Source organism: Symsagittifera roscoffensis, chromosome 2, assembly GCF_963678635.1.
Source record: "Symsagittifera roscoffensis chromosome 2, txSymRosc1.1, whole genome shotgun sequence".
Lineage (NCBI taxonomy): Eukaryota > Metazoa > Xenacoelomorpha > Acoela > Convolutidae > Symsagittifera > Symsagittifera roscoffensis.
This window is the reverse complement of record NC_087063.1, coordinates 84851726-84879414: the sequence shown is the minus strand read 5'-3', so window position 1 is coordinate 84879414 and position 27689 is coordinate 84851726. Positions and strand designations below refer to the sequence as shown.

Sequence of the window (27689 nt, the reverse complement as noted above, 5' to 3'; positions counted from 1 at the left end):
CTACTCATACTTTAAACATAGCCGAATGACAGTTGGAAAAGAGCAATGAACGCAAGGAAACTGAAAAAAAAACGACTAATTTTTTTTAAAAAACTTCAACTTTTGATTTTCGAAGAAAAAAATAGATGGCCTTAATGCTCTTTGAATTTGTAGAACAATTTATGATGGAATATTTTTTGTTAGTTAACCCAATTTGAGAAAACTGGATGAATACGTAAAACTTTAATTTTGCTGGGAAATCTGATAATTAATTTCCATTTTCAAAATCAGAAGTCGATCACGTTTTTCATGACCTTTAAACTTTTGCTGTTCGATAGAGGAGTTTGCATTCCTTTTAAAATAGGAAATGCACTGAACTTAAAAAGAGTGTGAACCAATTTTGAAGATTTCCTGAAAAAAAATCAGCAAGACCTATATACTAGGTTCATTACTCTTAAAAATACCTAAAATTGATTATATGGATGCCTTTACAAGCAAGATGAAGGAAAGCGGCTACAAATTTTCAAATATGTTTGTAAAACAGAATTAACAAAAACTTAACAGCAAATGCATGGGGGGTCTTTGATAATCAACAGTGGTAAATGTAAAACAGTACATAAGTTATTACACAGTTTTATTAGTCCCGATCTCGTAAAATCTACTCCAGCGAACATTTCTTTGACAGTTGAGGTGATGTTCATTATTCGATATTGCTTTCATGTATTCAGAGTATCAGCCAACTTCTGGTTCAAGCTCCTTTCTAGCCTCCCGAATGTTTTCTTTTGTTGATTGTCATGACCGGCTCTCCCGTCCAATAACCACCAAACTTTGTACACTCAAGATTGGAAAACTTAACCAAGTTTATAGAGACACAAGTTACAGTGCAGGAGCGATTTGTCATCATTACTGTGTCCATTCATGGAAATAGATTAACTTGACGGCCATCCGTTTTAAAAAAGTCTTCTAGTGTTAACCTCGACTGTCGACTCGTTGTATGCCAAAGAGCGAAATCGCCCGCCATCGTTTCCTCACTGGGAGCCTCGATCCGTAAATGGAAGGATGCTTCAAGAAAGTATTGTTTCACATGTGATTGCTCGTCCCTGGCTTACTTTGTGGCGTGAATGTTATGTGTCTACGCTTAGTGAATTTAAAGTTATTGATGATCTAAATACCAATGGGGCGCTTTCACCGTGTTCAAACTACGCCTCAGAGTCGTCCCAACTCCGGTTCGACGACGCTGGAGGTCCTTCTTTAAGGGGGTATGAGGGAGTTGTTATCTGGTGCTGCTGGCGCCCATTCTCATCCTGTTCCTCAGTTCCTCTAGATAGAGTAGCTTGGTGGTCTCCCTGCTGTGCAGCAGACTCAACTCCTCCTCCAGACTCAGTTTCTCGCTGTGTCCCCCCACAGTGGCCAGCAGCAGAGGCAGGGCGGTGGGGGCCAACTGCTGTTTGATCTGCTGCCTCCTCTTCTGAATGTCACTCACCTCCCTCATGATACTACGCACCTACACACAACACAACAATACACGCATCAACACCAAACCACCCATATAATCTGCTAACATTCTCTCTCCCTCTTTGTACCCATATGCACCTGATATTTTTGTATAACTTTTAAATAGAAAATTTGTCCAACTGAATCGTTTACAATTTTTTTCTTGGAAATAACAATGGTAGTAGCTCCAACACAGATGTTCAGCGGAGCTTCGCGCCACTTTCGATAACACATTAAAAAGCATGGCAAGCTGACGGGAAAGAAAATGAAAGCTAGGAAGTCCAAAAACATGAAAAATAGAAAAAAAGCAACTAAAAACTTCAAAATGTTGCCTGGAACGGTTCTAATAGCGGAAAACACAATCGAAAGCTTTTATTGAAAATTCAAAAAATTATCGTGTCGCAACTGAGCCGACAACACTTCGGTATAGTACCGTAGAATCAAAAAACAAAATTGATTACATGAAAAGCTTTGAACAATAAATTCTATTCTAAAATTTGTGGCATTTTGAGCGATACTAATGGGAAGAAATAAAAACAAAAAACAATCAACAGACATTTGGAAAAGAGTCAATGAACGCAAAGAAACAGAAAAAAAATGACTTGTTTTTTTTTAAACTTCAACTTTTGAATTTCAAAACAGTCAATCGAAGATTGGAAAAAGTAATGAACGCAAGTAAACATAAAAAAACACTGACTTTGTTTAACTCTCGACTTTCGAATTTCAAAGAAAAAAGAACAGATGCCCTTTAAAATCGTTGAATTTCTAGAACAATTTATGATTGGCGCTTTTTTGACAACATTAACCCAACTAGAGAAAACTTGTTATTGCTGTAAAAATATTTTGCCTTACTGTTCTTTGAATTTCAAAAGCAATTTATTTTTGACACTTTTTTTTTATAACAGCCTTGAGAAAACAAGGATTGTTAGTAAAAGCTTTTATTCCCATGGAAAATCTAATAATTGAATTCGACTTTCGGAGCTATAAATCGATCAAGTTTTTTCGCGCTATTTCAGCTTTCATGATAAAAGAATGCACTCTTCCTACCTTCCAGTAAATACACTTGAATTGAACTCAAACAATGCAGATATACCTTAGGGCCTTCTTATATGCGTTAATAAGTATGAATGCAGTTAATTTGTTATAAGAGCATTTTCAAACTTTTCCTGAAAAAAAAATCAGGACCTATATAAGAGTCTGAACTACTTTCAGTGACACTTAAAACAGAAAAAAAAAACGAAGACAAAGTTAGTACAATTACAAACTGCAGGAGTTAAATCAAAACATAGCCAACTGACAGTTTGAAAAGGTAATGAACGCAAGGAAACAAGAAAAAATTGACTTGTTGAATAGCAAAAAAAAACGCAGAAGCGAAGTTGCACTTCGCATACACAAGCAAAAATATGACCGATAATGATACTGGGAAAACTGAATGAGTAAAACTTCGAGTCTACAAAATTTCTTACGTGACGCACGCCAATTATGAGTCTACATAGTTGCTAAGTGACGCAAGCCAATTATGACGCATTCACAGTACCAGTCAATTTGAGCAAAAAAGAAATCTACAAACTAACATGCCCAATTTATAGATCGGACACATTCTAACTAGTATACGAAAAAGTTCATTAAAAACATCCGACCCTGTCCAGGTTAGAACCCTCTTATTTTGTTGCTTGTCTCCTTCCCTACCTCTACGCTACAGATCCATGAAACCTTGAAGCTAAAATACTATTTTAAACATAATTGTCTGTGTTCATATCCTTAGCATTGGGCATTGGCTGTACTTAATAGCTGGATCAAAATGAACATATTTTGTCTCAACAATTGCATCGCAACAATATTTGCGACTTAGGTCGGAAAAAAAGAAAGTTCATACTAAGGGTTATACAGGCTTATAAAATTTAAATTTACTATGTGCCAACATAGCAAGTGATTCAGTGATAATGTTTAACTAATTTTTAACCCTATAAAAAGTCTATATTCTGATTTGATCATGTTTGCGAATCGCAAGCGTCAGCATTAGTACCATTAACAAACATCTGGCAGCTGTAACATTTATTATTCTAATTTCAAAACAGTTCTTTGACCAAAATGCAGCAACGATTTAAAGTTGACAGCATTTGTTAAAAATATACCTTGAATATGTCGATGATTTAATCACGCAAAAAGCAGAGTCAAGATTTATTTATTTTACAAAAATTGCTATTCTGCACTCCCCGATAACATGACTCAAAACTGTGCTAACAGTGAACTTAATAATGGAACGCTCAGAACTGGCAAGCTTCAAAGATGATTCAATGCTTTTTAAAATTCAAATGCCATTAAAAGTCTTTATTAAAAGTTAAAGGATTCGAAAAGTTTCATATATTTTTGTCTTTGCTCCATTCATCAATACGAGGAGGCTTACCCTGGCAATGTGCAGATTATTTTCTTCTTTTTCTCCTTATGAACTGATTGGAAAAAGTAATTCTCAGCGGCAGCTGTTTCTAATCGATCTCTCACCTGTTCGTCCAGCTGTTCCCCACTGGTGGCTTCATTGTCATCCTCATAGCCCCCTCCTGTGCCCCCACTGGGACCCAGACCGGAAGAGGGGGGTCCTCCTGCTGCTCCCTCTTGGTTCTCCTCCTCGCTGCTCACCTCCTCAAACACTCTGTTCAGCTCCGCCCGACTGAGCGAGTCCGACTGAATGAAACAAACAACAAACAATTTGATCAAAAAGATAGGAGAGAGAGAGTCCTCAAACACTCTGTTCAGCTCCGCCCGACTGAGCGAGTCCGACTGAATGAAACAAACAACAAACAATTTGATCAAAAAGATAGGAGAGAGAGAGTCCTCAAACACTCTGTTCAGCTCCGCCCGACTGAGCGAGTCCTGATGAAACAAACAACAAACAATATGATGAAAAAAGATAGGAGAGAGAGGAAGGCTGCTATTCTAATTGACCAGAAGAAATTAAGAATCAAATGCCACAGAAACTTCAAGCAGTCAAAAATCTCTGAAACTGACCAATTTCTGACTGCTGAATTGTCACGTTTCTTTTTCACATCTTGAAGACAGTTCTGATTGAACGATGTTTATTTTTAGATTCGGTGTTTTACGAGGGATTCAATCAAAAATTATCTTCTTCATGGAAAACATTGCCAGATAATATTTTTTATTTCAATTAAATGCTATTTGCTTTAATCAATTCTAGCGAAGGCTATCAATGTTGACATACATATTATCATAGAATAAATATACATTACATACAAAAAATTCACGAAACAGATTTGATATTAAATTTGACGCGCACATGTAATTAAGGTTAAAGCGTGATTTATAGTTTGGTCAGACACAATCAATTGAGCATAAAATACTCGCCAGACTTGAAGAGATTTTGCAAGCTTCAGACGACATTAAAACACGATTTTTGCCGAGCAATTAGCCTTTACATGCACTTTTTTCTAACACGTAAAATATTGGTATTCGTTAATTATGACTCTCAGCACTCTTTGGAACTCATTACATGGCAACGAGAGCAAAGATATCCGGTGTCAGGACAAGAAGCACAAAACGTTCCAAACACGTGAATTTTCGAAATAAAATATATATAAAAAAAATCAGCAAGACCTATATAAGAGGTTCATTACTCTTAAAAACTAGATTATAAGAAGTTTTGTTCCGCTGAGAAATCTACAAATTATGTTCCACTTTCGAAACTAGAAATTTATTATGTTTCTTCACGCCATTTCAGCTTTTACGCAGGGGCGAAGCTACGCTTCGCAATTACTACCGAGAACACAACAAACAGCAGCTCTTTTAGGTGCAATAAGATAAAATCGAAATAACCCTCGAATTAGTAAAAATTCGGCTGAGTCTGGCGCACTAACCACCCACGGACGCTTAATAAATCAAACACTAGCCACTAAAAAAGCAGAAAACCGATGCTATGAAGTTTCCAATCCTAAAGATCGTGATTATTGCAAGTGTCAATAAAAAGGTAAAAAATTTAAATTAACGCTTTTATTTGTGAATAAGATTCAAAAAAAGAAGGTTTGTACTAATAAACTAACGCTCGCAAGCACGCTAGTGTAAAAATTAGAGCAAATTTTGCCGACCTTCTAGGAAATGAACTTAAACTGAACTCAAAAAGTGCAGATATACCTAGGGGTATTCAAATGAGCATTTATAAATTTGAATGCACTTTTTTTATGTTATTGGAGCATTTAAAGACTTCCTAAAAACAGAAAAAAATCATCGCGACCTATAAAAGAAACTGAACTACGTTCATCGACTATGAAAATGTGCTTTAATATGTGCCACACTTTAAACCCTAAGAGCTTGTCTTAGTGGTAGTCGAAATTGGCTGTAGAAACAAATCCTATTTCATATTAATTCCTACTTCGCAAAGTGGCCGGAACAAAAAAACTATATTTACGACTTATGAGAAAACGCCTGATACAAGATTAAACACATCCATTTGATAAACTTCTTTATTTCAGAATTGGCACGGTCACTTTTTGTGAAAATGACAAAAGACCAAAAATGGGTCCAAAGGTCAAATATTACCTAAGTCCATTAAAAAATTCTCTTATACAGGAGATTTCATACAGTTTGTTTGGTAGATTGAACCCATAATCTCAGATTTGGCCCGCAGTTTTCAAAGACAGTACAAAACATTTGTAGTACAAAAAAACATGTCAAAAAATGGACTTTTGCAAGTCCAACGAAACGACTTTTGCAGAAAAAGTTTCTAGCGCATGTTCATTTGATTGAGGTTTTAATCGTAGACTTGTCAGTCTTAGTTTTCGAGAAAAAGTCAATAAATTTCCAAAAACGACCTACCTTTCAAAACATGGAATTTTTCCAAATAACATTTTTTTTCCTACAAAAATTAAGACTAGCCGGCTATGCAGAAGAAGTTCCTAGCACCCAGTTCTTTTGACTGAGCCTTTTCTCTCAGTTTTGGCAGGGTAGGGAAACACTTCCAAAAACGTTCAACATTTCAAAATTAGGACAATTTCTATGACTATTACTCTTTTCCATCAAAAACTGGGGGCGGGGGCATAGCATAGATGCCTCAATCTCAGATTTGGGAGGGTTAGTTTTTGAAAAAATGAAAATGATCCCAAATGGGGAAACTTTAGAAGGCCATAAAACGACCATAGAAGGCAAAATTAAAAAAGACTAGCTGAGAGTAGCCGGTCTTTTTGCAGTGGTACCGTCTTTTGAAAATCGATTTGAAGTTCTCGAGAAAAAAATGCAAAAAAAAGCTTTCAAAGCGTCTCAATAATTTCAAAAACAATTCTCGAACATTTTCATAATATTTGTTTTTTAAAAACAAGAAACTAGCTACCAATAAACCGGCTATAAACATGTAATGCTATGCAGCAGAAGTAAACCAGATATAATGCTGCAAAAGTTCCACCCAATAAATGTGGTTCTTTTCCCTATTTAATGGGAAAAGGTTTCCCAAAATGCTTCTCCCTAATTGTTGAAATTCTTCTTAAAAAATCTGATCGAACGTTCAGTTGAAAAATAGCTTAGGTGCTTTGAAAAACAAGTATTATCCAATTTGTTGGAAAAAGCCAAAACTATGTAGCTCTGAATTGAATGGCCATGTGATAATGAGTTTGATTATGATAATTCTACCGGACAAGAGGATGAAAGAGATTGCATTGCATACCCCTTTTGCGGCCTCTGTAGCAGTTGTGCTGTTATTGTGGTTGTCGTCCACCAGTTGGTATGTGGGCAGACTGGTGGCATAGAGGTCCGACTTCAGCAGGGCCTTCACTTCATTCTCCACATCCGGCGACTCAATGTACTTCTTCTTCAGAATCTTCCTGAACCTACTCCGTCTCACGTTCTTCAGGGGAGGGGTTAAACCATGTGGGTACAGATAGACCTGCAATCAAAACATCCTCTCATTCCATTCAAAATTCACCAACTTTTCCAGTCCCCCCTTTCAAATTCAATTTTGAAAAGTCTATTTAACGTTGTCATAATGCAATAAAATTTGGCGTGGGTAACAAATCGACAATTGTGAACAGATTTGTTCTTCATCCTTTACAGCGTAACATCACGCATTTAGCCGCAATAACACGTAAAACAAACAAAACTCGGTATTTTGAAAGGAGGGGGGAAACTGGAAAAGAGCCATGGACACAAAAGCTGCTTCATTTGATAGCAAAAAGACAACACAAACACACTTCGGCCAACACCGAATTAATAACAACTCAACTGAAAACAGTTTCTGGCTACCGAGAACTAAGTAAACCCAGAGATGAAGCAACACTTGCGATACAATCGAAACATTCCATTACAAGATATTTAATTGAAAAAAATAAAAGAGTCAATTAAGCCGAAAAACTATCTGCAAAAATTTAATACCTCTGTCTCTGAGGATTTTCATAGACAGCCTTAGCAAGCAATGAGAATCAATAATTGAGTAGCAGCTAAGGCAATAAAAGTTGGGTCTACTCTCGTTAAGCCGAAAACGAAACTGTTGTCAAAAACAAATTTCAAGCTTAAAAACTTGCTTAAAAACTTTTTGAAAATCGCCCTTGAAACTAAGCAACAAAAAACAATTAAATCAATATAACATTAGCCGAACCTGTTTGACCAAAAGAATCCATAAAACCATTGCAGATCAGAGTTGGTAAATTTACGATCTAAGGAACAACTTTCAATTATACTAAAAAATCATAAATTAACAAGTATAGCCGGTTACTGTGAAAGTAACACAGAATGTTCCGAAAATCAAAATTATTGTAGTTTTTTTTCGGCGATAAAAGGAGCTGAACAAAAAAAAAACTGGGGATAGTCGACAGCCATACTAAAATAAGCAAATTGAAAAACAATTTTTGTATGGCTGTCGAATAAGCAAATTCAAAAATTACCAGGAAAACGAAAAAAAAATCTAACAAAAAATCAAATTGAAAAATGTGCTTCCAAAAAGGCGCTAAAATACTCAAAGTTACTACCGCTACCCAAGTAACACAAAATTTTTACGTTTCAAATTAAGCTATTTAGAGGTTTAAGACAATTAATCAATTCAAATAAAAATGCTCGCTCGCATTATTCGCTCGAAATAAGACGAAAAATCAAAAATTTCAAACCGGCTTTTCTTGACGCTGGGAAAACACTTTTTTGAAAATTTTTGACGTGGTTCGAATTACGACTGTAAAGGCATTAATATGATATATCACTCAACCCAATGCGATGATTATTTCTGGTTCCTGATTTTGCGAGAAAAAAACTAAAGCACACCCGAATACTAAGTTCCTCCCCATTTTCAATGGTCGGAACAAAAACCCAAGCTAAGGAAAGAAACTGCTTGAAGATCTTGCCAGATAAAAAAAATTGTACTAGAATACAAACGGAAATCAGCCGACAGAAACTAAGACGCAAACTAAAAATCTGATTTTTGTTTAAATTTATTGAAGAACTTTCGAGATGTCTCAATGATGATAAATTTGAGCATTCAAAAAGGTGGCTTCACATTCTTATCGATTTCATAAATAAACTAAGAAAATTAAAGCCGCAAGCCAATAAGCTGAAATTCAACCGGAATATTTCGGCAAAATAATACTGCTAAAAAGAACATGTACTGTTCATATAGTATCTAGTATCCAGGAGTGCCATATATGTACTGAAGGGAAGTTGGTATGCACATTTCGGAAACTAAAACGAGAGCCTATTCGATAGCAATAAAGCCGAAAAACCATTAGCCAAAAAATAATAAAATTGAAATTCTATAACTATATATGCAATTGGTTCTAAAATTATGCATACAAGTAGACTATGCATGTTTTGAAACACTAAGCACAGACAATGGAATGCAAAAACTAGCATCGGAAAAAATTTACCAAGTAGTAACAAAGCCGAAAATATCTCAGCAGAAAAAAAAAATTTCAAGTTCTTCCCTCCCTCAAAAATTTCAAGTTCACCCCTCCCTCAAAACACACACACACACAGAGAAAACTTTTCGCAATATGCGGACACTTAGTCGAAATAAAAACCGCCAAAACCTAAAGCCAAAAAAAGGACAAAAAAAGCAAATTTCGAAAAGAACGGATATTTAAAATACTTGCAAACTCAAAACATGTCTAACATTCGTAATTGAGATGAGTAGGACTTCCAACGACGACAAAGAGGTGAAGTGAGTCCTGTGAACAAAGTTAATTACGGGAAAAAAGTCTAGACTCAATTGCAATACCCTTGCTGATTGCAAGGTTAATTATCAACAGCCGTGATTTGGTTAAAATGTTATTTTCACCATCCGCTTATTTAACGAGGCTTATACTTTCGAACTCTTTTTGTTCAAACGCCACTTCACAATTTATAAACTAATATACTACAAAGCTGGCAACCACTCTTGATGGTTGTTCACGAAGTAGGTGATCTTCACTAATGTATACAAATATCAATAAGTTTAGATGACAAGATGTGAAACCATGGCGTTACAGTCTGTAGTTCAGCAGTGGAATGGAAGGTCAGCAGTGACTGCTTACCTTGGAGGATCTCTTGGTTTTCCTGTTGTTGTACTTCTCACTGCTCGCTCTTTCCGCAATCATGATCTGGGAGACATCTGCCGTCTTGTAGTAGTTCTTCCCGTCTGTAGTCTTCAGACTCTCAATAATACAAGGCAAGTCATGCAGTTTCGCCTTCAGAACTTCCCCCTCATACGCCAACTCACAGTTTCTGTAGTCGTTTTCGATGCTGATGGCCAGTTTGCTGCAGGAGGAAGTGACTCTTTTCAGTTCTCCATCTAGTTTCGCCGCTATGTCTTCGGGCAGTCTGAGAATGAACTGCTGCTCAGGATCCACTTGCTCCTCCCCCCGTTTGCTCATCTGTCTAATCTAGAAAACTAACACCACTTGCTTTTTTCCGCAATGCAAAAAATTATAAATCAAAATGTTGTCTCGTTGTCTCCTTCACAGACTAGTGAAACCACTTTTTACACCACATGTTTGTACACGAGAGAGACGGCCAAGCAAAGCCTAGTGTTGATGGCCAATGTAAACTCAACGCTTCTTCATAGGGGCTACTATGACCCCCCCCCCTCTCTCTCCCGTCCTTCTGTGCGTTGTTTCAACATAGGAAAAAAACGGTAGATCGGAGAAAACATTTCAAAGTGAGAAAAAATACCTGAAAAAGATTAAGCGAAAATCGGTATTTACGCATACCACTTTCGATAGGTTAGATGAACATTTAAGCAGGCTCGATCAGAGTACTCCAAGTAAAACCTTATCTCAAAACAAAGCCAATTAAATTCAAGTCGAAAACAAAAAACTACAAAAACAAAGAGAACATGTCTAGAAAATTTCCTAAAAGGTTCCACGATGATTTGAATTATCTGCCTAATCGTCCTCTATTCAATATGGTCAAGATTCTTGACGCATAATTTTGAATTAACCTTAGTTCATTTAGAAGTCACTTATTGTGTATTGTGTTACTTATTATGTTAGTCACTTATTATGCTATTTATTTTGTGTTCAAACTCCGGTTGATCAATCAATCAAGTATTGAATTACCGCTTTTTCAAAGTAAAGATTACTGATACACAGAGGCGAGGCAGAGCTTCGCACTACTTGCAATGCAAAAATTATAAGTGAAGAAAAACCTCAAAAAATCAGATAACAAAATTGTTGCAAAAACTTTTTTCGAAATTATATAAGCAACCAAATCAGCCTACCTCCAGCATTTTTTTAACCTGTCTGCTATGCATCGAAGTATTCCAAGACACGCGATCGAACCATGGGTAAACTGCATTGATGAAAGAACCAAAAACCACTGATTTACTTTTTCAATTAGCAAACGAAAGACACAAATACCGAAACAACATTATTCAATTTTTCAGAAGCCTAGACAAATAAGATAAGAAACAATACTACTTGATGGATTAACAACAAACGTGATCTGAAAATAAGAAAACGTTTCTAACAAAAAGACAACACAATGGCAATGAGAAATTTCGCAAAAACTTTCGAAAATCAATTCCAAGACAATCCAAAAATAAACATATTTTAACGAGTTCAACAGAAAATAGATCAGTTAAAAGCGAATGAAACAAAAAATGAGAACTAGACACGGTTTTATGAAAAATCAAATGATTTTGAACAGCTATGAAGCCAATAAAACGCCGATTTTAATTTCCAAAAAAATCCGATCAGAGAAGACCAGCAAGTTGACTGAAAAAACTGTTTACCAAAAATCAAACAAAAAATATTAAAATTTTAATTTAGTAAAAAATTAAAAGTATTAAAATCTTAAAATATTAAGAAAAGATTTTAATACTGAAAAATATTTAATGGATCAGCTGTCGGAAAGCGGTTGTTTATCGAAAAATACATACCGGGACTAGTGAAAGAATGGCTTTCTGAGCTACAAACGAACCAAGACATTGCGAACACTGCGCCACAGGCTGCAAAGTAAGTACACTTTCCTTGTCGGAACGACCCCAGACATTACAGAACTGATAAAAGCAAACCATGCATAAATATTACCAAACATCTTCGGGCGAAATACTTCAAAAGAACGAATAAAAGTAGCGAAACTACATTGCAGAGAAGGAGGCCTGGGTGTTACGGATCTAATATGCCAATTTCCTTATGAGACGTCACTACACATCAGTGAACCGCTACTCCAGTCTGTTGTAAAAGATTCTGAGTCTCACACACTAACCACTTAGCCACGAACGCTTAAAAATCAGAAACACTAGCAGAGATCAATCAAACAAAAAAAAAAAAAAACCGAATATTAAAAAAAAAAACCGAATATTAAAAAAAGCTAAGGCATTGAACTATTTCTAGAAGATGCAGCCTAAAAACAGATCAACATTAACTAAATATGAGAAAAAAAAATTGCAACTTTTAAATTGGCAAACAAAAAAATGATGGATTCGTCTAGCAATTCTGAAAACTATCGAAAATTTTGATATTGAAAAATTCTGATTTAATAGCACTTCAAGCTTGCTTGGTTTCAGGTTTTACCATCCTAACACAATGAAACTAAGCAAAACTGGAAACAAAAATTAGCAGACAGCAACTCAAATTGACTTTGCAAAACGATGAACTCGACTAGCAACTTTAATTTAAATTACCAAAAATTTTGAATTTATTTATTTCTGATTTGCTGGCAATTCAGGCTTGCTTAGTTCTCGTTTTTAGAATGAAACAATTACTTTTCAAAACAATATGCGCTAAAAAGCAATGAGGACATATTTTCAATTATTAGAGAAAAACTTAACAAACAAACAAACAAAAAATTGCAAAAACTCATTATCTACACCAGAAAAAAGAAGAAAAACAGCTGATTGAACAAACAGAAGCATAAAAAGTTAAGACCAAAGTTATTTTGCACACTGAAAACAAACACAAAAAAGTTCAGAAATTTTCTATTTTTTTTTTTCAATTTTAAAATTTTCACTTTTATTAGGAAGGGTCTCGGAAAGTGATTTCGATTTGTACAAAACATTTTGTGAGACTTCAACCATTCTTATAAAAACCAACAAAAAAGCAATTGAAAAAAAAAATCATTCGGAAAATGAGCCGACGGAATTAAAGCCAACACTCAAATGCCGAAAAAATAACAAAACTTTTTGGCACTAAAAATACTATTGAAGGAACTCATAACAACCACACAGGGCCCATACTTAACCTAACATGCACGCATTACATTTACCTCTACAGTAAAAAAAACACGTGCGAGTTCACGTGCGAATTCTGAGGACAAAATTGTTGACGGGAAAAAAGTCTAGTACCCGGTTGCAAAACCCTTGCTTATCGCAAGGGTAAACATAATTACCCTCGGGGAGGGCGAACAGTTCGGGACCAAAAAGGGGCAGTATTTTGCTATTCAATTTAGTAGCAAGGTCTAGAAATTCTTTCTGGTTCGAACAAGGCAAGTTTAACTGCGGGATTATTAATTCTCCTAACGCTGTTTTATTACGCATGCGCACGCGATGCCATCACGACTAACGAACAAGCAAAAACTTGGACTGTCAGCAGAATTTTGTATCTCTTATTTGTCTGCCCTGTTGTTGCGTAGTATGGTTACTTCATTAATACACATACACAAGTTTTGATTTTTGTGGAATCTCGTTTTATGGTAAAAATGAGACCCTATTTCTACTCCACTGTAAATAAAAAAAGATCACGCGCATATGAAATCAAAAATTGGGAATGAAAACCTAAGAAACTCTTGGAATCATTAATTCAACTGTAAAAATATTAGTAACACCAATGCTTGGGAACGAACACTAGGCTTCAAGTCCAGGCAGGACCTGTACTTTTCGCAAAATGAGTTTCCGCAGCAGGAAGCTGAGCCGAAAAAAAAACAGCTTCACACGAAACTCGTTCATCTGTCAAATTTTAAATCTTAGGACTCGTCTGGACTCAATTCACAGTTATTTGTCTTCCTAACCATCGTCGTTACCCCTACACTAATTATGTAGAAATCGGTTATTCAACTTCAGCTGATTAATAAGCAATTTGACATCGATGAGCGCAGTCGGTTAACAGTTTTTTTGCGGCAAAAATTGAGTACCCGAGTACAATACGATTACTAGGTTTACTAGCCTTATCATAACATTTACACTTGAAAAAAAAAACAATTCAAATAGTTGATTTTTAGTCAAATAGTTAATTTTTTGTTAGACAGGGAATCGAATTGTCTACACAGAGGCTTGGTTTACCTCCCGTTGAGTCAAAAACAAAAATGTCATGAAAAATTTTGAGGTACAAAGTTCTGAAAATCTGAGACTTATTATTATGTGTTTTCTGAGAAAGGCGCGTAAAAACTGTGCTCCTCGTCAAACGACGCAAACATAGTTCATTAAACCAAAAAAAAACTTTCAGACCGAAGTGGTCTATAAAACAAAAGAAAATATACCACAAAAGAAAAGTCAGAGACAATCGAATAAACAAAAGAAAAGTCAGAGACAATCGAAAAAAAAAAACGAAAACATACTAAGTTTGGATTAGCAAAATTATAAATTTAGGGAGCAAACCTGAAATTACAAAAACAACTGCTTACAGCACAAAAAAAATACCATGCTGCAACTAAGCCGACGCCGACAAAACAGATAGGTCGACAAACGTTTTGGAAAAGACACAGGTCCTGCCCGGATTCGAACATAACACCTTTGCCATCCCAGAAGTCGTCACTTCTAGGCCAAATGGATCTCAGATACTACTGGTTGGCACTTCATTGTGTGCAAAAAAGACTAACAAGACAAAAAACCCAAAAAAAGGAAGCCTGTTTGTTTAAAGGGTCAGCGAAGTTTATTTAAGGCTTTCTAAAATAGATTGTTAAAGATAAATCCGTTTCAAAAAATGACCGCAAACGAAAAATTTAATCCGCTCAAGTAAATTTACCATTCCTTCTAAATTGGAAGAAAAAAGCCCAGTACCCGACTGCAACATACCCTGACTGCCTAGTACCCTGATCGCAGGGGTAAAAAAAAACTCCAAGAATAAGGTTACCATAGCTAAAACCAGGTTACATAAACGAGAAACCATAGAGGAAATGCAGCCCTCCGAGCAAACTAGTCTGAAAGCCGATAAGTATAAAAAAATATACGAGACGTACTTTCCGCGCGGTACCTGAATAAGCTGAAAACACGTACCCTACACAACAGTTTTTTCCCAATATTTAGAAAGTGGTCTGAAGCTCTACAACAAAATATTTTTAACCAGAAATAAAACCAACAACCTTAACCTATTGCTGTAAAAGAAGGGATTTCGATCCAAAAACATACGCTTTTTATACTATGGCTAGAACAAATGATATCACGTTATACGATAGTTGGATTATACAATTTTTCACTAACGTCAATACACTTGACTCAAAAATTGATTGCTAACAACATTGCACAAAAATGCTAGTTGAGATGGTCTCTGTCCTCACAAGACAATCAAGGTAATCAGCAGCAACAAAAAACGTCCGCGCGTTGTTTTCACTCAGTATTGAGAAAAACCATGAAAAGAATCTCAGAGAAATTTATTTAGTGCTGAAGTATATGACGATTACTAGGTGACGCATAGCGATCACAATACGACTACTAGGGTTGCTAGCCTTATCATAATAGTTTTATTAAGAACCAATTCAAAAAGTTCAACTTGCAGTCAAAGTTTTCTTCTAATTTTTTTGGAGAGGAGATCGAATTATCTAAACAGAAGGCAAGCAAAAATTCGCACCACTTGTGATATCACACAAACGATTCATCGCTAACTAGACGGCAGACGATAGATGATGATACGGAAGCCAATAAGTCATAAATATTAAATATATCGAAAAAAAAATTAAGAACAAAATTTCATTATTTTGACGCGCCGGATGTTCAATTCCAGGAAAGCCTGCTTTTAAAAAGTAACCATACAAAATAATCGAACGGCAACTAGGCCGATAAGATTTGAATAACCTCCCGTTGAGTCAAAAACAAAATTGTCAAAACAAATTGAGCTACAAGATTCTGGGAAACTTGGACTTTAATTTTGTACTAAGGGGCGTAAAAATGCGTTCCTCGTCAAACGACTCAAAAAAACACAAGGTTATGCACAATCTGGAGAAGCAAATTTACCAAAACAAAGAGCATATCAAAAAACATTTGCAATAAACACTACTTACAGCGCAAAAAAAAATCCGATGCTGTACCTAAGCCGAAACAACAGATAGGCCGACAATCATCAAACCATATGCCGACAAATTTTTTGAAACTAAAATCTTTCAGTTTGAAAAAAACAAGCCCTGTCCAGACTTGAACTTACCAACTTGACCATTCCAGAAGAAGTCTTTACTATTAGGCCAAATGGTTCGCAGATATCAAGAAAAGTGAATTCATGATGTTCAAAAAAGAATAAAACAATACAAAAGAGTCCAAAAAATCAAAATTTTAATGCATTTTCAGAGAGGGTCAGCGAAATTGATTTAAAGCTTTTTAAAATAAATTTTCAAAGGTAAATCCGTTTCAACATATTGACCAAAACGAACACACAAGAACAATCTTATCCACTCAAATAAATTTACCATTCTTTCTAAATGTACCATTCTGTGAGCAAAGTACTTACAAAAAAAACTAGTACTCGATAGCAACACACTTGCTTATCGCAAGAGTAAAAAGCTCAAAGAGTATGGTAACAATAGCTGAAATCAGGTGAAAATAACAAGAAGTCATTAAGGAAATTCAGACCTCCGAGTAAACTAGTCATAAAGCCGAAAAGTTCGGACAAGTGTTTCTCGACTTGGTCTTTTTAGAGTCCGAATCACGCTTGAAACGAATTTCATATAATACAAAGTAGAAGAACTTTCTGCGCGGTACCTAAATAGGCTAGAAAAACCTAAAACTAGCCTGCACAAAAAAAATACTTCCTAGTCTTTAGAGAGAGGTCTGAAGCTCTGAACAGTATCTTTTCAGTCAAAACTAATCAAATTAGCCTTCACCTATTCTGTAATACTAAGGACTTCGATCTCAAACTATACTATTATACGCTTTTTATACGATAGCCAGAATATACAATAACACGTTATACAATAGTCGGATTATACTATTTTTCAATATACGTCAAACACACTTGTCTGAACAATTGATTGCCATAAATATTGAAGATAACTGCTAGTGGAGATTGTCTCTGTCCTGACAAGACAATTGAGGTAATCAGAAGCAGCAAAAAAAAAACGACCGCGCGTTGTTTTCACTCATTATTGAAAAAATCATGATCTTAAGTATTTGGCTCGAACAAAGCACTGATTTTTCACATTCACACGCAACTACTCAACAAGATGGACAGCTGATTATTATCAGACTGATTTTGGCTCGTGCTTCAATTATCACATCGGTTACCTTCAAAATTATATAATTATATTTTTGATTTTCTTTCGAATACCACACTTATTACGCATTGCATCACGCGAATATAAATCTGATTACTGTACAATCGACAACTTGAAAAACAAACTATCGTATTTACAGCCATTTAAGACTTTAATAATGAATAGCTGATAAGTGAATAGTAGTTTCATGGAGGCTTCTACTTCTCATCCTGCGCAGGGTGATTACCCCACAGTGTACAGACCAGAATATTATCAGGGATTGCTCAAACACCACGACAATGTCCTTAAAAAGGTAGCCTCAATTCTTTTATTCAGTCTACACAAGGTAAAATTGATCAACCACAATTGGTTTTTTTCTAGGCTTCACAAGCGCTGGAAAAACAAGAAGAGCACGCAAGTACGATCAAAAGAGCAGTTCACAATCAAGAAGTGTTCAATTATCAGCTCAGAGATGCCACGGCTGGACTGTTTGAAAGTACACGTTTTTACTCACTAAGGTACATTTTGTTAGCAATCCATCATGGCTGAAAGCATTCATAATTTTAGCTTACGAAGCTCTGAAGAAGAAGCATACAGACTACCAAAAGTACATTTCCTTGTTGGAGAGACAACATCAACTATTGACAAAGAAAGTCGGGGAAGCAGCTTCGAGACGCCTGGACCGAGAACGAAAGACTACACAGGAGATCATTGAAGCATCCAAAAAACGAGATGAAGTCGTTGAAGCCTTGAGCGAATCGAGAGAAAGATTTCTGAACATGGAGAAAAAACTCAGTGAATATCGAGAACTACGGAAGGAACTGGAAAAAGAGATATCGGATAAGAGCAGGAAAGCTGAGAAACTTCTGGAAAAAGACAAGGCCATTGCAGATCACAATGTGAAAATGAGACAGGTTTTAAAGTTGGAGAAGGAGGCTGTGCAACTGGTTGAGATGTCGGAGCACCGAAGATTGGACCAGCTCTCTCTTATAGACCCTGTTTATGCCGAGTATCTCAAAAAGAGATGGGCAATCGACAGCGGCAGAACCCTCTACGAGTGGGAGCTGTCAAGGTTCACCAATCTTGCGCCCCCTTTAGCCGACCCATCTTTATCGCACAATGAAAGCAAACGCCATGCATATGACCGCATCAAAGTAATGGATACGGTAGAATCTACCAGAACCTCACCAAAGCAAGACAGCAGGGGATCGAAAACAGACAGTCCGTTACAAACTAGTTGATTCAAAACACTTGCTGAAAGAGTAAAAAGAGTTGAGACTGGTTACTCTAATGCATAGTTTAGTATAATAGTATAATAATAAAAATAGCAAGTTTCATAATTGTCTCAAGTGCTCCTGAATTCTAAATAGATTCTACAGTTTTCTGAGTGAGAGGAGGGCTGAGCTAGTAGCATCATCGTCCGAGCTAGATCTACTCTACAAAAAAAACATCGATTTAATTTAAGAGCACAAAGAATCAGCATTTTCTCTGATTTGATCGAAAAAAAAATTGAGTTACAAATGGCAGCAAAAGCAGAAAAACTCTGGAAAAATACAAATCGATTGCTCATCACAATGTCAAGAAATCAAAAGTATTAAACTTAGAGAAGGCAGTTGTGTCCACAATTGAAGTGCCGTTAAAATGGTTCAAATAAATCCATTACTTTACACAGAGGCCAAGCTGAGCTTCGCACTACTTGCGATACGAAACAAGAAATTTAATCGAAAATGTAAAAACAAAACTAGATCTATGAAGTCAAACTCAAGACCAAAACACAAAACTTGCCTTGCACCTCAAATGAAACAATATGAGGTTCTTAAACCGATATACTATAGGCCGAAACCTATTATCCCGAAAAACATTTAAGAAAGCCGGAAAATATCTCAAAAAAATTACGGCAAATAAAAGTTATTAAGTCCCATTCACCCTCAAAACGCACACCTATATAAAATCTTTTTTTTTGATGATCGAGAGACGCAATATGAGGCACATAAGCCAATTTCATACAGACAGAAACCTATCAAAATAAAGGTAAATTATAAAATGGACCCTTCCGTTTAGGTACGGTCGTGCACAAGCTTGATAGGGCCCATACCAGCATTATAAAAATACATCAATAAACAATATTGCAGGAATTAAGTCAAATCAGCATTTAATGCATTGTCATTAAAAGTATTTACTTCAACCGTCCCTCCTCTACAACAGCACTAATTGAATTGTCTTTGAATTGCGTCTTACGCATTGATCTGCAACCCCGTATACAAAGGATAGCGCTCCTGAGCAGCGCGAAGCTTATCTTAGTTCTTATTATTTCTGCGTAGCTTTCATGCCTTTTTTCACTAAGTTTTTCAGCTATCCGCTGCATTTTCCGAGTAGCTGCTGGTGCGGCACCACCAGTGCAGCCAAAAATGAGCTGGCAGAAGTTGCTCTGTTCGACTTGTATAACTCTCCGTTGGTATTTTTAGTTTTTTAGTGATTCGTGGTACTTATAGGCGTCTTTCAGTAGTCTTCGTGAAGTTTTTGCGTGCGGGTTGAAACTTTGACATCAAAGAAGGTTCAAGTAAGCCTTGATCCCCATAATCCATTTGCTTTTACATCTAGTCGAGCGTCTTCATCAGTTGTGGTTGAATTGTTGACAAAGCTCTCGCCTTGCAACGACTGAAGTTTCGGCTCGATTTCAACATCAAAGCAAACCTCGCTCATGAAGGTGGCGAAGGTATCTCTGATTTTGTTATGCCTCATGTGGGTGTATCCACCCTTTGCACAGTTAAGGGCGTGGGTAAGGTCGTAACAGCCGAATGTGAGTGGAATGTTGGTTGGTTCGCATCCATATCTGAGATAAATTCCATCCCGGAATTCGGATTTATTCAGGTTAAAATTATATTTGCTAAGAGGCAGTGCATTTAACCAGTTTGAGGCTCCTTTTTCGGAGGCCAACTCAAAAGCGTATTTTTCATTGGCGCTCAAGTTGTTCAAAATGTTAGTTCTCTTTTGGTTTGTTCTTCCAGTTTTGAGTGTTTTAATCTTTGTATAGATTTTTTCTTGCTCAGGTATAGCTGTTAATGGGTCGTATGTGTCTAGGACTGACGATGATTTAATTGACCATTCTAAAGAATTCTCATAGTCAGAAGGTAGCTTGATATTTATACCACCCATTTTCAGTGGCAAAGAAGCGATGTCTCTGAATTGATGGCTGATATTATCATTACCAATTAAAATTGGAATTAGATTTTCCTGCAGTATCTTCTCGCAGGCCTGCAAGTTGTCTGTGGTATTGGGGGTAGTTCTAGCTAAGAACGATAATTTTTCTTGTACCCCTTCATGTACCAGGAGTACACGTTTTGTGGTGATGTTTTCGCGATCTTTTCAAGTTTTTTCAGTATTTTATTGTTTTTCTAACTGAGTTTCAAAGAAAAATTTTACAATCAGTCTCGGATCCTATGACAAAACCAAGTACTCTGGCCCCTTTCTTCATTTCAATTTCGATATTTTTCAATACTTTTATCGCCTCATTGTATTTTTCATCATTCACAATGAGTTGGCATTTCAATGCCTTTACATTATATCCAAAACAGTTTCCGTGTTTGATAATGTTTTCAAGAACTCTTCGCTAGCCCGTACATTGCCATGTCTAATGGGTCTCCTTGTGTGGTTCCTTCTCTAGATAATATTAATTTTTTATTTACGAAGAGTTTGAATGGATTAGAGTATGAGTTCTGTATTGCTGGTAGCATAGAAGGACATATATTTGCAATGTTTTTTAAAGCCAGGTTCCGGTTTAGGGAGTTAAATACGTTTTCCGCCTCTATCAGTAGTATTGCATCGGAATCTGTTTTCTCGTATTGTTTCCTAAGCGTATGAATTGCATATTCGATGCCACATTTTTGGCCAAGGCATAGTTGGTAATTCGATCCGAGTACCATAAGTTAGCTTTTTTTAGCACTTTGTGATCGTTCTACCTATTATTCTGCGGATGACTTCGCCTATGTAAATTGGCCTAACTCCTGGGTTTTTATCAAATGGAATTAGTCGACAGGCATTATATGGTTCAAGAAGCTCATGACTTAGTATTTCAGTCGATATTTTTTGTCCGATTTTGGCTAGTGTCTTCGATATTTCAACTGACTGTAGACCAAAGTGAGTTAGTATGCGTCTCCACTCATTTGAATCCAGACCTGAGGGTCCATGAGAAACATTTGTTGTCATGGCAGCCTGCCTAATTTTCTGGGCGTTTATTTGGTCGAACGTGGATGAGTGGAAAGGGATTGTATCTTCCGAGCAAGATGTTATATAGTTGCTGTTTACTGGCTCAGCGGGAGGGTGCTTCTCGATGAGGATTTGCTCAACAGTTTGACCTTTGACGGTTTCCTCGAGTGAAAGAACTCCCTTGGAGGTATCAGTTTATTTAGCAATAGCACTCGATATTTTTCCGGTGTTCATTAGTTATTATTAAATTGCTGTGCTTCAGTTTCTACTTTCTTTTTCTTACTCTTTGCCACGCGCAATTGCAGCGCTTTTCCCTCGTTAAAAAGTTCGTCCAGTTCGCCCTTATGCCATTGCTTAAGCCTTCTTGCTATAGTTTTGGATTTCGAACCATCACTCTCCGATTTGGTTTTACATAGCATGAGGTGAGGGAATATTATTGTTGCGTGCATTGCGTATGTGTTTTCTTGTGTTTCAATTAACGAGTTTCTATAAAGTTAAACCCAATTCTATTTTTTGCGAGGATCATGAAGACTGGTTTCCAGTGCGCTACTTGGCTGTAGATTGTTCTTATTTTATCTTTTCGTTCAGGTGTGGGATTTGACCAGGGGTCGGGTTTTGGCTATTATATTTTCGTTGCTGTTTGCAATGGCAGTATTTTGATCGTTAGTCGAAGGAGCGTGTTGAGGTTGAGTTGGAGGGGCTTGAATGTCAGTTGTAGTGTTGTCTGTAATCACGGAGGTGCAGCGAAGGCAGCCAAAGTTTTCGTCTCGGTCGCTGGCTCGGTTAAGGCCGCTGCATTTTACATGCATATGGGCTGCGCATGTCGTGCACCATATTCCACGGCCGCGTAGGTGGTTGTTACATATGATGCAATGTGTTTGATAGGACATTATTTGAGGAGGAACGGTATCGTCAGATTATCAAGAGAATTTATATATAATATAAGCCAGAAAAATTGTAAAGAATTCATTACCAAAGAACGAGAAGTGGATGCCGTCTCGGCAGAACATTTGAGGGGTTAGATTCAAGTTAAGATTGGGCGAAACAATTAGTGTATGTGGATGAACAAATTTATTGATTAAGATAAACAGCACATGGTTATGAATGTAGAGTTTGCGGTTAACATCATTGTTATTGGAGCTTTGGATTGTTTTGGGGATAATCAGGGTTTTGGGCTGGAACTTGTTTGTAATTAGGTTGATTAAGTTTTTCCACTTTTGCTCAACTTCTTGTGGATGCAGCCTATTATCATTACACCCGGCATTAATGATAACTGTATTAAGGCGCTTTGGTCTGTATTGTAAAAGTTTCATACAGATCTTGGAGTGTGGCGCCGCCGTAAGAGTGAATTGTAGATTTTACAAGAGCTGGTTTGATATATTTTGTCCTTGATGTGCTAATTACAAGCTTCTGTGAAAAGTCAGGGATGCGCCTTGCCTGGAATCGGGGCATCCACCTGAAACACAGACAGCGAAGGCAACACAGAAGCTCTTACGTAGAAAGTTGGGGGAATGGATGGTCAATGATTCAAGGAGTTTAATTTAAATCTGAGAGTTAAAAAAAATCATTAAAAAAATGTTTAAAAAAAACGAAAAATTGATAGGTAGGAACGGTACAACCTGTGGTGTTGTTGAAGGGTAGCTCCACCTGCTCACTCTTTTTTGCGTCTACATATGCCAGAGAAGCTTCACTCTCCTACGGCTTGGACGGCGAGATTTGGTTAGATAATCAGAAGAGGAAAGCCCAGCGCGCATATGATATGAAAACAAACAAGCGGTAAATTTGAACAAATCTATTTAATAAGTTTATCACAACAATTAGGCAAATTAAAGATGTTGAAAAAAACTAGATGACCCGAGTTTTTCGTAAGTCTCGATAGAAAACAAACACAGACCCAGCTAAAGGCTGCAGTTAGGTGTTAATTATTGAATGAGTTTGCTAAACTGATGCTGCACGAAAAATGTGATTTTAGACTTCGCCTAAACTTTAGTTGTTTCTCTATTAAAATAAGTTAGAAGAGTAGGAAATTATGAGATAATCAATTTTCCCAAGATAACATTTTGCTTTAAAAAAATCAATGAATTTATACTTCAGCAGGAACAATTATCTCAAATCGTTCTTTTAAAGCAGCTTTCTATCTCAGATTTGATTGTGTAAATTTTGAGAAAATCCAAAGTTTCCAAAAAGCTCTAAAAACATAGAAAAAAACCTTGCAAAATCTACAAAGTTTGTCGGCAAAAAGTAGGCTATAGCCACCTAAGCAGAGAAGATTTCCAAAGCTGGGTTTCTCGATTGAACACAACCTGAGAATTGGCCTGGTAGTTCTCGCGTAAAGTCAATAAGTTTCCAGAAAAACAGTCAGAGTTTCAAAATTTTGACTTGCGTGAAGGCCATAATTTTTTAAACAAACTGGGCATAGATAATTTTGAAAAAAAGGCTTTTTAGCAAACTGTTCGTTTGATTGACCCTATTATATCAGATACTTATCGGTTGCCAGCCAGACTCATTCTACGCGAAGCAGTAGAAATTTTATCACAGGAAGGCACCACTCAAGGAGATAATTTAGCGATGGCATTTTATGCGCTGAGCTTGAAAAAACTCCTTGTCAGTCTAAACAAAATTGGGTGTCATCAAGAGTGGTTCGCTGACGACGCCGGAGGCCTTGGGAAGCTAGTTCAACTCCGTGAGTGGTTTGATCTTTTGACCAGTATCGGCCCCAAGCTTGGGTATTTTCCGAAACCGTCGAAATGTTGGTTAGTAATAAAAAGCGAGGATCTCCGAGAGCAAGCCAAGCAGGTCTTTGAGAACACGAATATCAACATCACAAGCGAAGGACGTCCATACTTGGGAGCGGCAATTGGCAGCCAGAACTTCACAAACGACTATCTACGAGACAAAGTTGAAGAACGGTCGAATGAGTTGTCTTCGCTGGAAGCAGCGGCCAAAACGGAGCCCCATCTTGACTATATTGCTCTCGTCAAGGTGATCCAGAGTCGGTGGAATTTTATAATGAGGACTATTCCTGGTTCTGAACTGCACATGCAGCCACTTGAAGCCACACTCAGGAACGTTATTTCTCTTTTAGTCGACAGAACTCTCAGTGATCTAGAACGGGACATCATAGCATTGCCATGCTCAGCTGGTGGTTTAGGTCTGATAAATCCAACAGAATGTGCGTCTCGTTTCTATGAAAACTCTGTCAAGCTGACAAACACGCTGAAAAACGCAATTATTGGTAAACAAGATCTTATTGACTACACGAATAGAACTGGACGAGCAGAAATTTCAGGATCGAACCGTAAACATGCAAAAGAAGCCCTCGAAATTGTGTATTCCCGAAGTGAGAATGAAATGAAGCGCACGCTAGACCTGCTACAGCCAAAAGGAACATCCGCATGGCTGACTTGTCTGCCATCTAGTGAACAGAATTTTTACATGAACAGAGACGAGTTCCGGGATGCGCTAGGTCTCCGATAAGGATGGCACCTGAAAGGAATGGCTCAAACTTGTGAGTGTGGCGCGGCAAATGATGTCGACCATGCCTTGATTTGTAAATTGGGTAGTTTCGTCATAATGCGTCACAACGCTGTCCGCGACCGCCATGCATATGACCGCATCAAAGTAATGGATACGGTAGAATCTACCAGAACCTCACCAAAGCAAGACAGCAGGGGATCGAAAACAGACAGTCCGTTACAAACTAGTTGATTCAAAACACTTGCTGAAAGAGTAAAAAGAGTTGAGACTGGTTACTCTAATGCATAGTTTAGTATAATAGTATAATAATAAAAATAGCAAGTTTCATAATTGTCTCAAGTGCTCCTGAATTCTAAATAGATTCTACAGTTTTCTGAGTGAGAGGAGGGCTGAGCTAGTAGCATCATCGTCCGAGCTAGATCTACTCTACAAAAAAAACATCGATTTAATTTAAGAGCACAAAGAATCAGCATTTTCTCTGATTTGATCGAAAAAAAAATTGAGTTACAAATGGCAGCAAAAGCAGAAAAACTCTGGAAAAATACAAATCGATTGCTCATCACAATGTCAAGAAATCAAAAGTATTAAACTTAGAGAAGGCAGTTGTGTCCACAATTGAAGTGCCGTTAAAATGGTTCAAATAAATCCATTACTTTACACAGAGGCCAAGCTGAGCTTCGCACTACTTGCGATACGAAACAAGAAATTTAATCGAAAATGTAAAAACAAAACTAGATCTATGAAGTCAAACTCAAGACCAAAACACAAAACTTGCCTTGCACCTCAAATGAAACAATATGAGGTTCTTAAACCGATATACTATAGGCCGAAACCTATTATCCCGAAAAACATTTAAGAAAGCCGGAAAATATCTCAAAAAAATTACGGCAAATAAAAGTTATTAAGTCCCATTCACCCTCAAAACGCACACCTATATAAAATCTTTTTTTTTGATGATCGAGAGACGCAATATGAGGCACATAAGCCAATTTCATACAGACAGAAACCTATCAAAATAAAGGTAAATTATAAAATGGACCCTTCCGTTTAGGTACGGTCGTGCACAAGCTTGATAGGGCCCATACCAGCATTATAAAAATACATCAATAAACAATATTGCAGGAATTAAGTCAAATCAGCATTTAATGCATTGTCATTAAAAGTATTTACTTCAACCGTCCCTCCTCTACAACAGCACTAATTGAATTGTCTTTGAATTGCGTCTTACGCATTGATCTGCAACCCCGTATACAAAGGATAGCGCTCCTGAGCAGCGCGAAGCTTATCTTAGTTCTTATTATTTCTGCGTAGCTTTCATGCCTTTTTTCACTAAGTTTTTCAGCTATCCGCTGCATTTTCCGAGTAGCTGCTGGTGCGGCACCACCAGTGCAGCCAAAAATGAGCTGGCAGAAGTTGCTCTGTTCGACTTGTATAACTCTCCGTTGGTATTTTTAGTTTTTTAGTGATTCGTGGTACTTATAGGCGTCTTTCAGTAGTCTTCGTGAAGTTTTTGCGTGCGGGTTGAAACTTTGACATCAAAGAAGGTTCAAGTAAGCCTTGATCCCCATAATCCATTTGCTTTTACATCTAGTCGAGCGTCTTCATCAGTTGTGGTTGAATTGTTGACAAAGCTCTCGCCTTGCAACGACTGAAGTTTCGGCTCGATTTCAACATCAAAGCAAACCTCGCTCATGAAGGTGGCGAAGGTATCTCTGATTTTGTTATGCCTCATGTGGGTGTATCCACCCTTTGCACAGTTAAGGGCGTGGGTAAGGTCGTAACAGCCGAATGTGAGTGGAATGTTGGTTGGTTCGCATCCATATCTGAGATAAATTCCATCCCGGAATTCGGATTTATTCAGGTTAAAATTATATTTGCTAAGAGGCAGTGCATTTAACCAGTTTGAGGCTCCTTTTTCGGAGGCCAACTCAAAAGCGTATTTTTCATTGGCGCTCAAGTTGTTCAAAATGTTAGTTCTCTTTTGGTTTGTTCTTCCAGTTTTGAGTGTTTTAATCTTTGTATAGATTTTTTCTTGCTCAGGTATAGCTGTTAATGGGTCGTATGTGTCTAGGACTGACGATGATTTAATTGACCATTCTAAAGAATTCTCATAGTCAGAAGGTAGCTTGATATTTATACCACCCATTTTCAGTGGCAAAGAAGCGATGTCTCTGAATTGATGGCTGATATTATCATTACCAATTAAAATTGGAATTAGATTTTCCTGCAGTATCTTCTCGCAGGCCTGCAAGTTGTCTGTGGTATTGGGGGTAGTTCTAGCTAAGAACGATAATTTTTCTTGTACCCCTTCATGTACCAGGAGTACACGTTTTGTGGTGATGTTTTCGCGATCTTTTCAAGTTTTTTCAGTATTTTATTATGTTTTTCTAACTGAGTTTCAAAGAAAAATTTTACAATCAGTCTCGGATCCTATGACAAAACCAAGTACTCTGGCCCCTTTCTTCATTTCAATTTCGATATTTTTCAATACTTTTATCGCCTCATTGTATTTTTCATCATTCACAATGAGTTGGCATTTCAATGCCTTTACATTATATCCAAAACAGTTTCCGTGTTTGATAATGTTTTCAAGAACTCTTCGCTAGCCCGTACATTGCCATGTCTAATGGGTCTCCTTGTGTGGTTCCTTCTCTAGATAATATTAATTTTTTATTTACGAAGAGTTTGAATGGATTAGAGTATGAGTTCTGTATTGCTGGTAGCATAGAAGGACATATATT

General features: G+C 37.0%; 3 protein-coding genes across 4 annotated transcripts in view; 2 read left to right on the top strand and 1 right to left on the bottom strand.

The window, feature by feature from the left end:
• Positions 1 to 27689, top strand: part of LOC134840032 (nucleoplasmin-like protein ANO39) — a 254422-nt gene that overhangs the window by 140068 nt on the left and 86665 nt on the right. The gene's annotated exons all lie outside the window — the stretch shown is intronic.
• LOC134840732 (transcription initiation factor TFIID subunit 7-like) lies at positions 398 to 23292 on the bottom strand. Of its 2 annotated transcripts, none has more exons than XM_063856743.1 (5): positions 23267 to 23292; positions 9966 to 10316; positions 7139 to 7357; positions 3976 to 4155; positions 398 to 1483 (listed from the first exon to the last, which is right to left on the bottom strand). In XM_063856743.1, the coding sequence occupies exons 2-5, from the start codon at positions 10302 to 10304 to the stop codon at positions 1253 to 1255; spliced, it is 969 nt and encodes a 322-aa protein (XP_063712813.1). In that variant the 5' UTR covers positions 10305 to 10316; positions 23267 to 23292; the 3' UTR covers positions 398 to 1252. The 2 variants fall into 2 exon arrangements, with proteins under 2 accessions (XP_063712813.1, XP_063712812.1); XM_063856742.1 differs by lacking the exon at positions 23267 to 23292 and adding an exon at positions 11810 to 11925 and having other exon boundaries at positions 9966 to 10313.
• On the top strand, positions 17206 to 18618 carry LOC134840016 (periplakin-like). The gene is made up of 3 exons (XM_063855642.1): positions 17206 to 17578; positions 17647 to 17761; positions 17833 to 18618. The coding sequence occupies exons 1-3, from the start codon at positions 17474 to 17476 to the stop codon at positions 18504 to 18506; spliced, it is 894 nt and encodes a 297-aa protein (XP_063711712.1). The 5' UTR covers positions 17206 to 17473; the 3' UTR covers positions 18507 to 18618.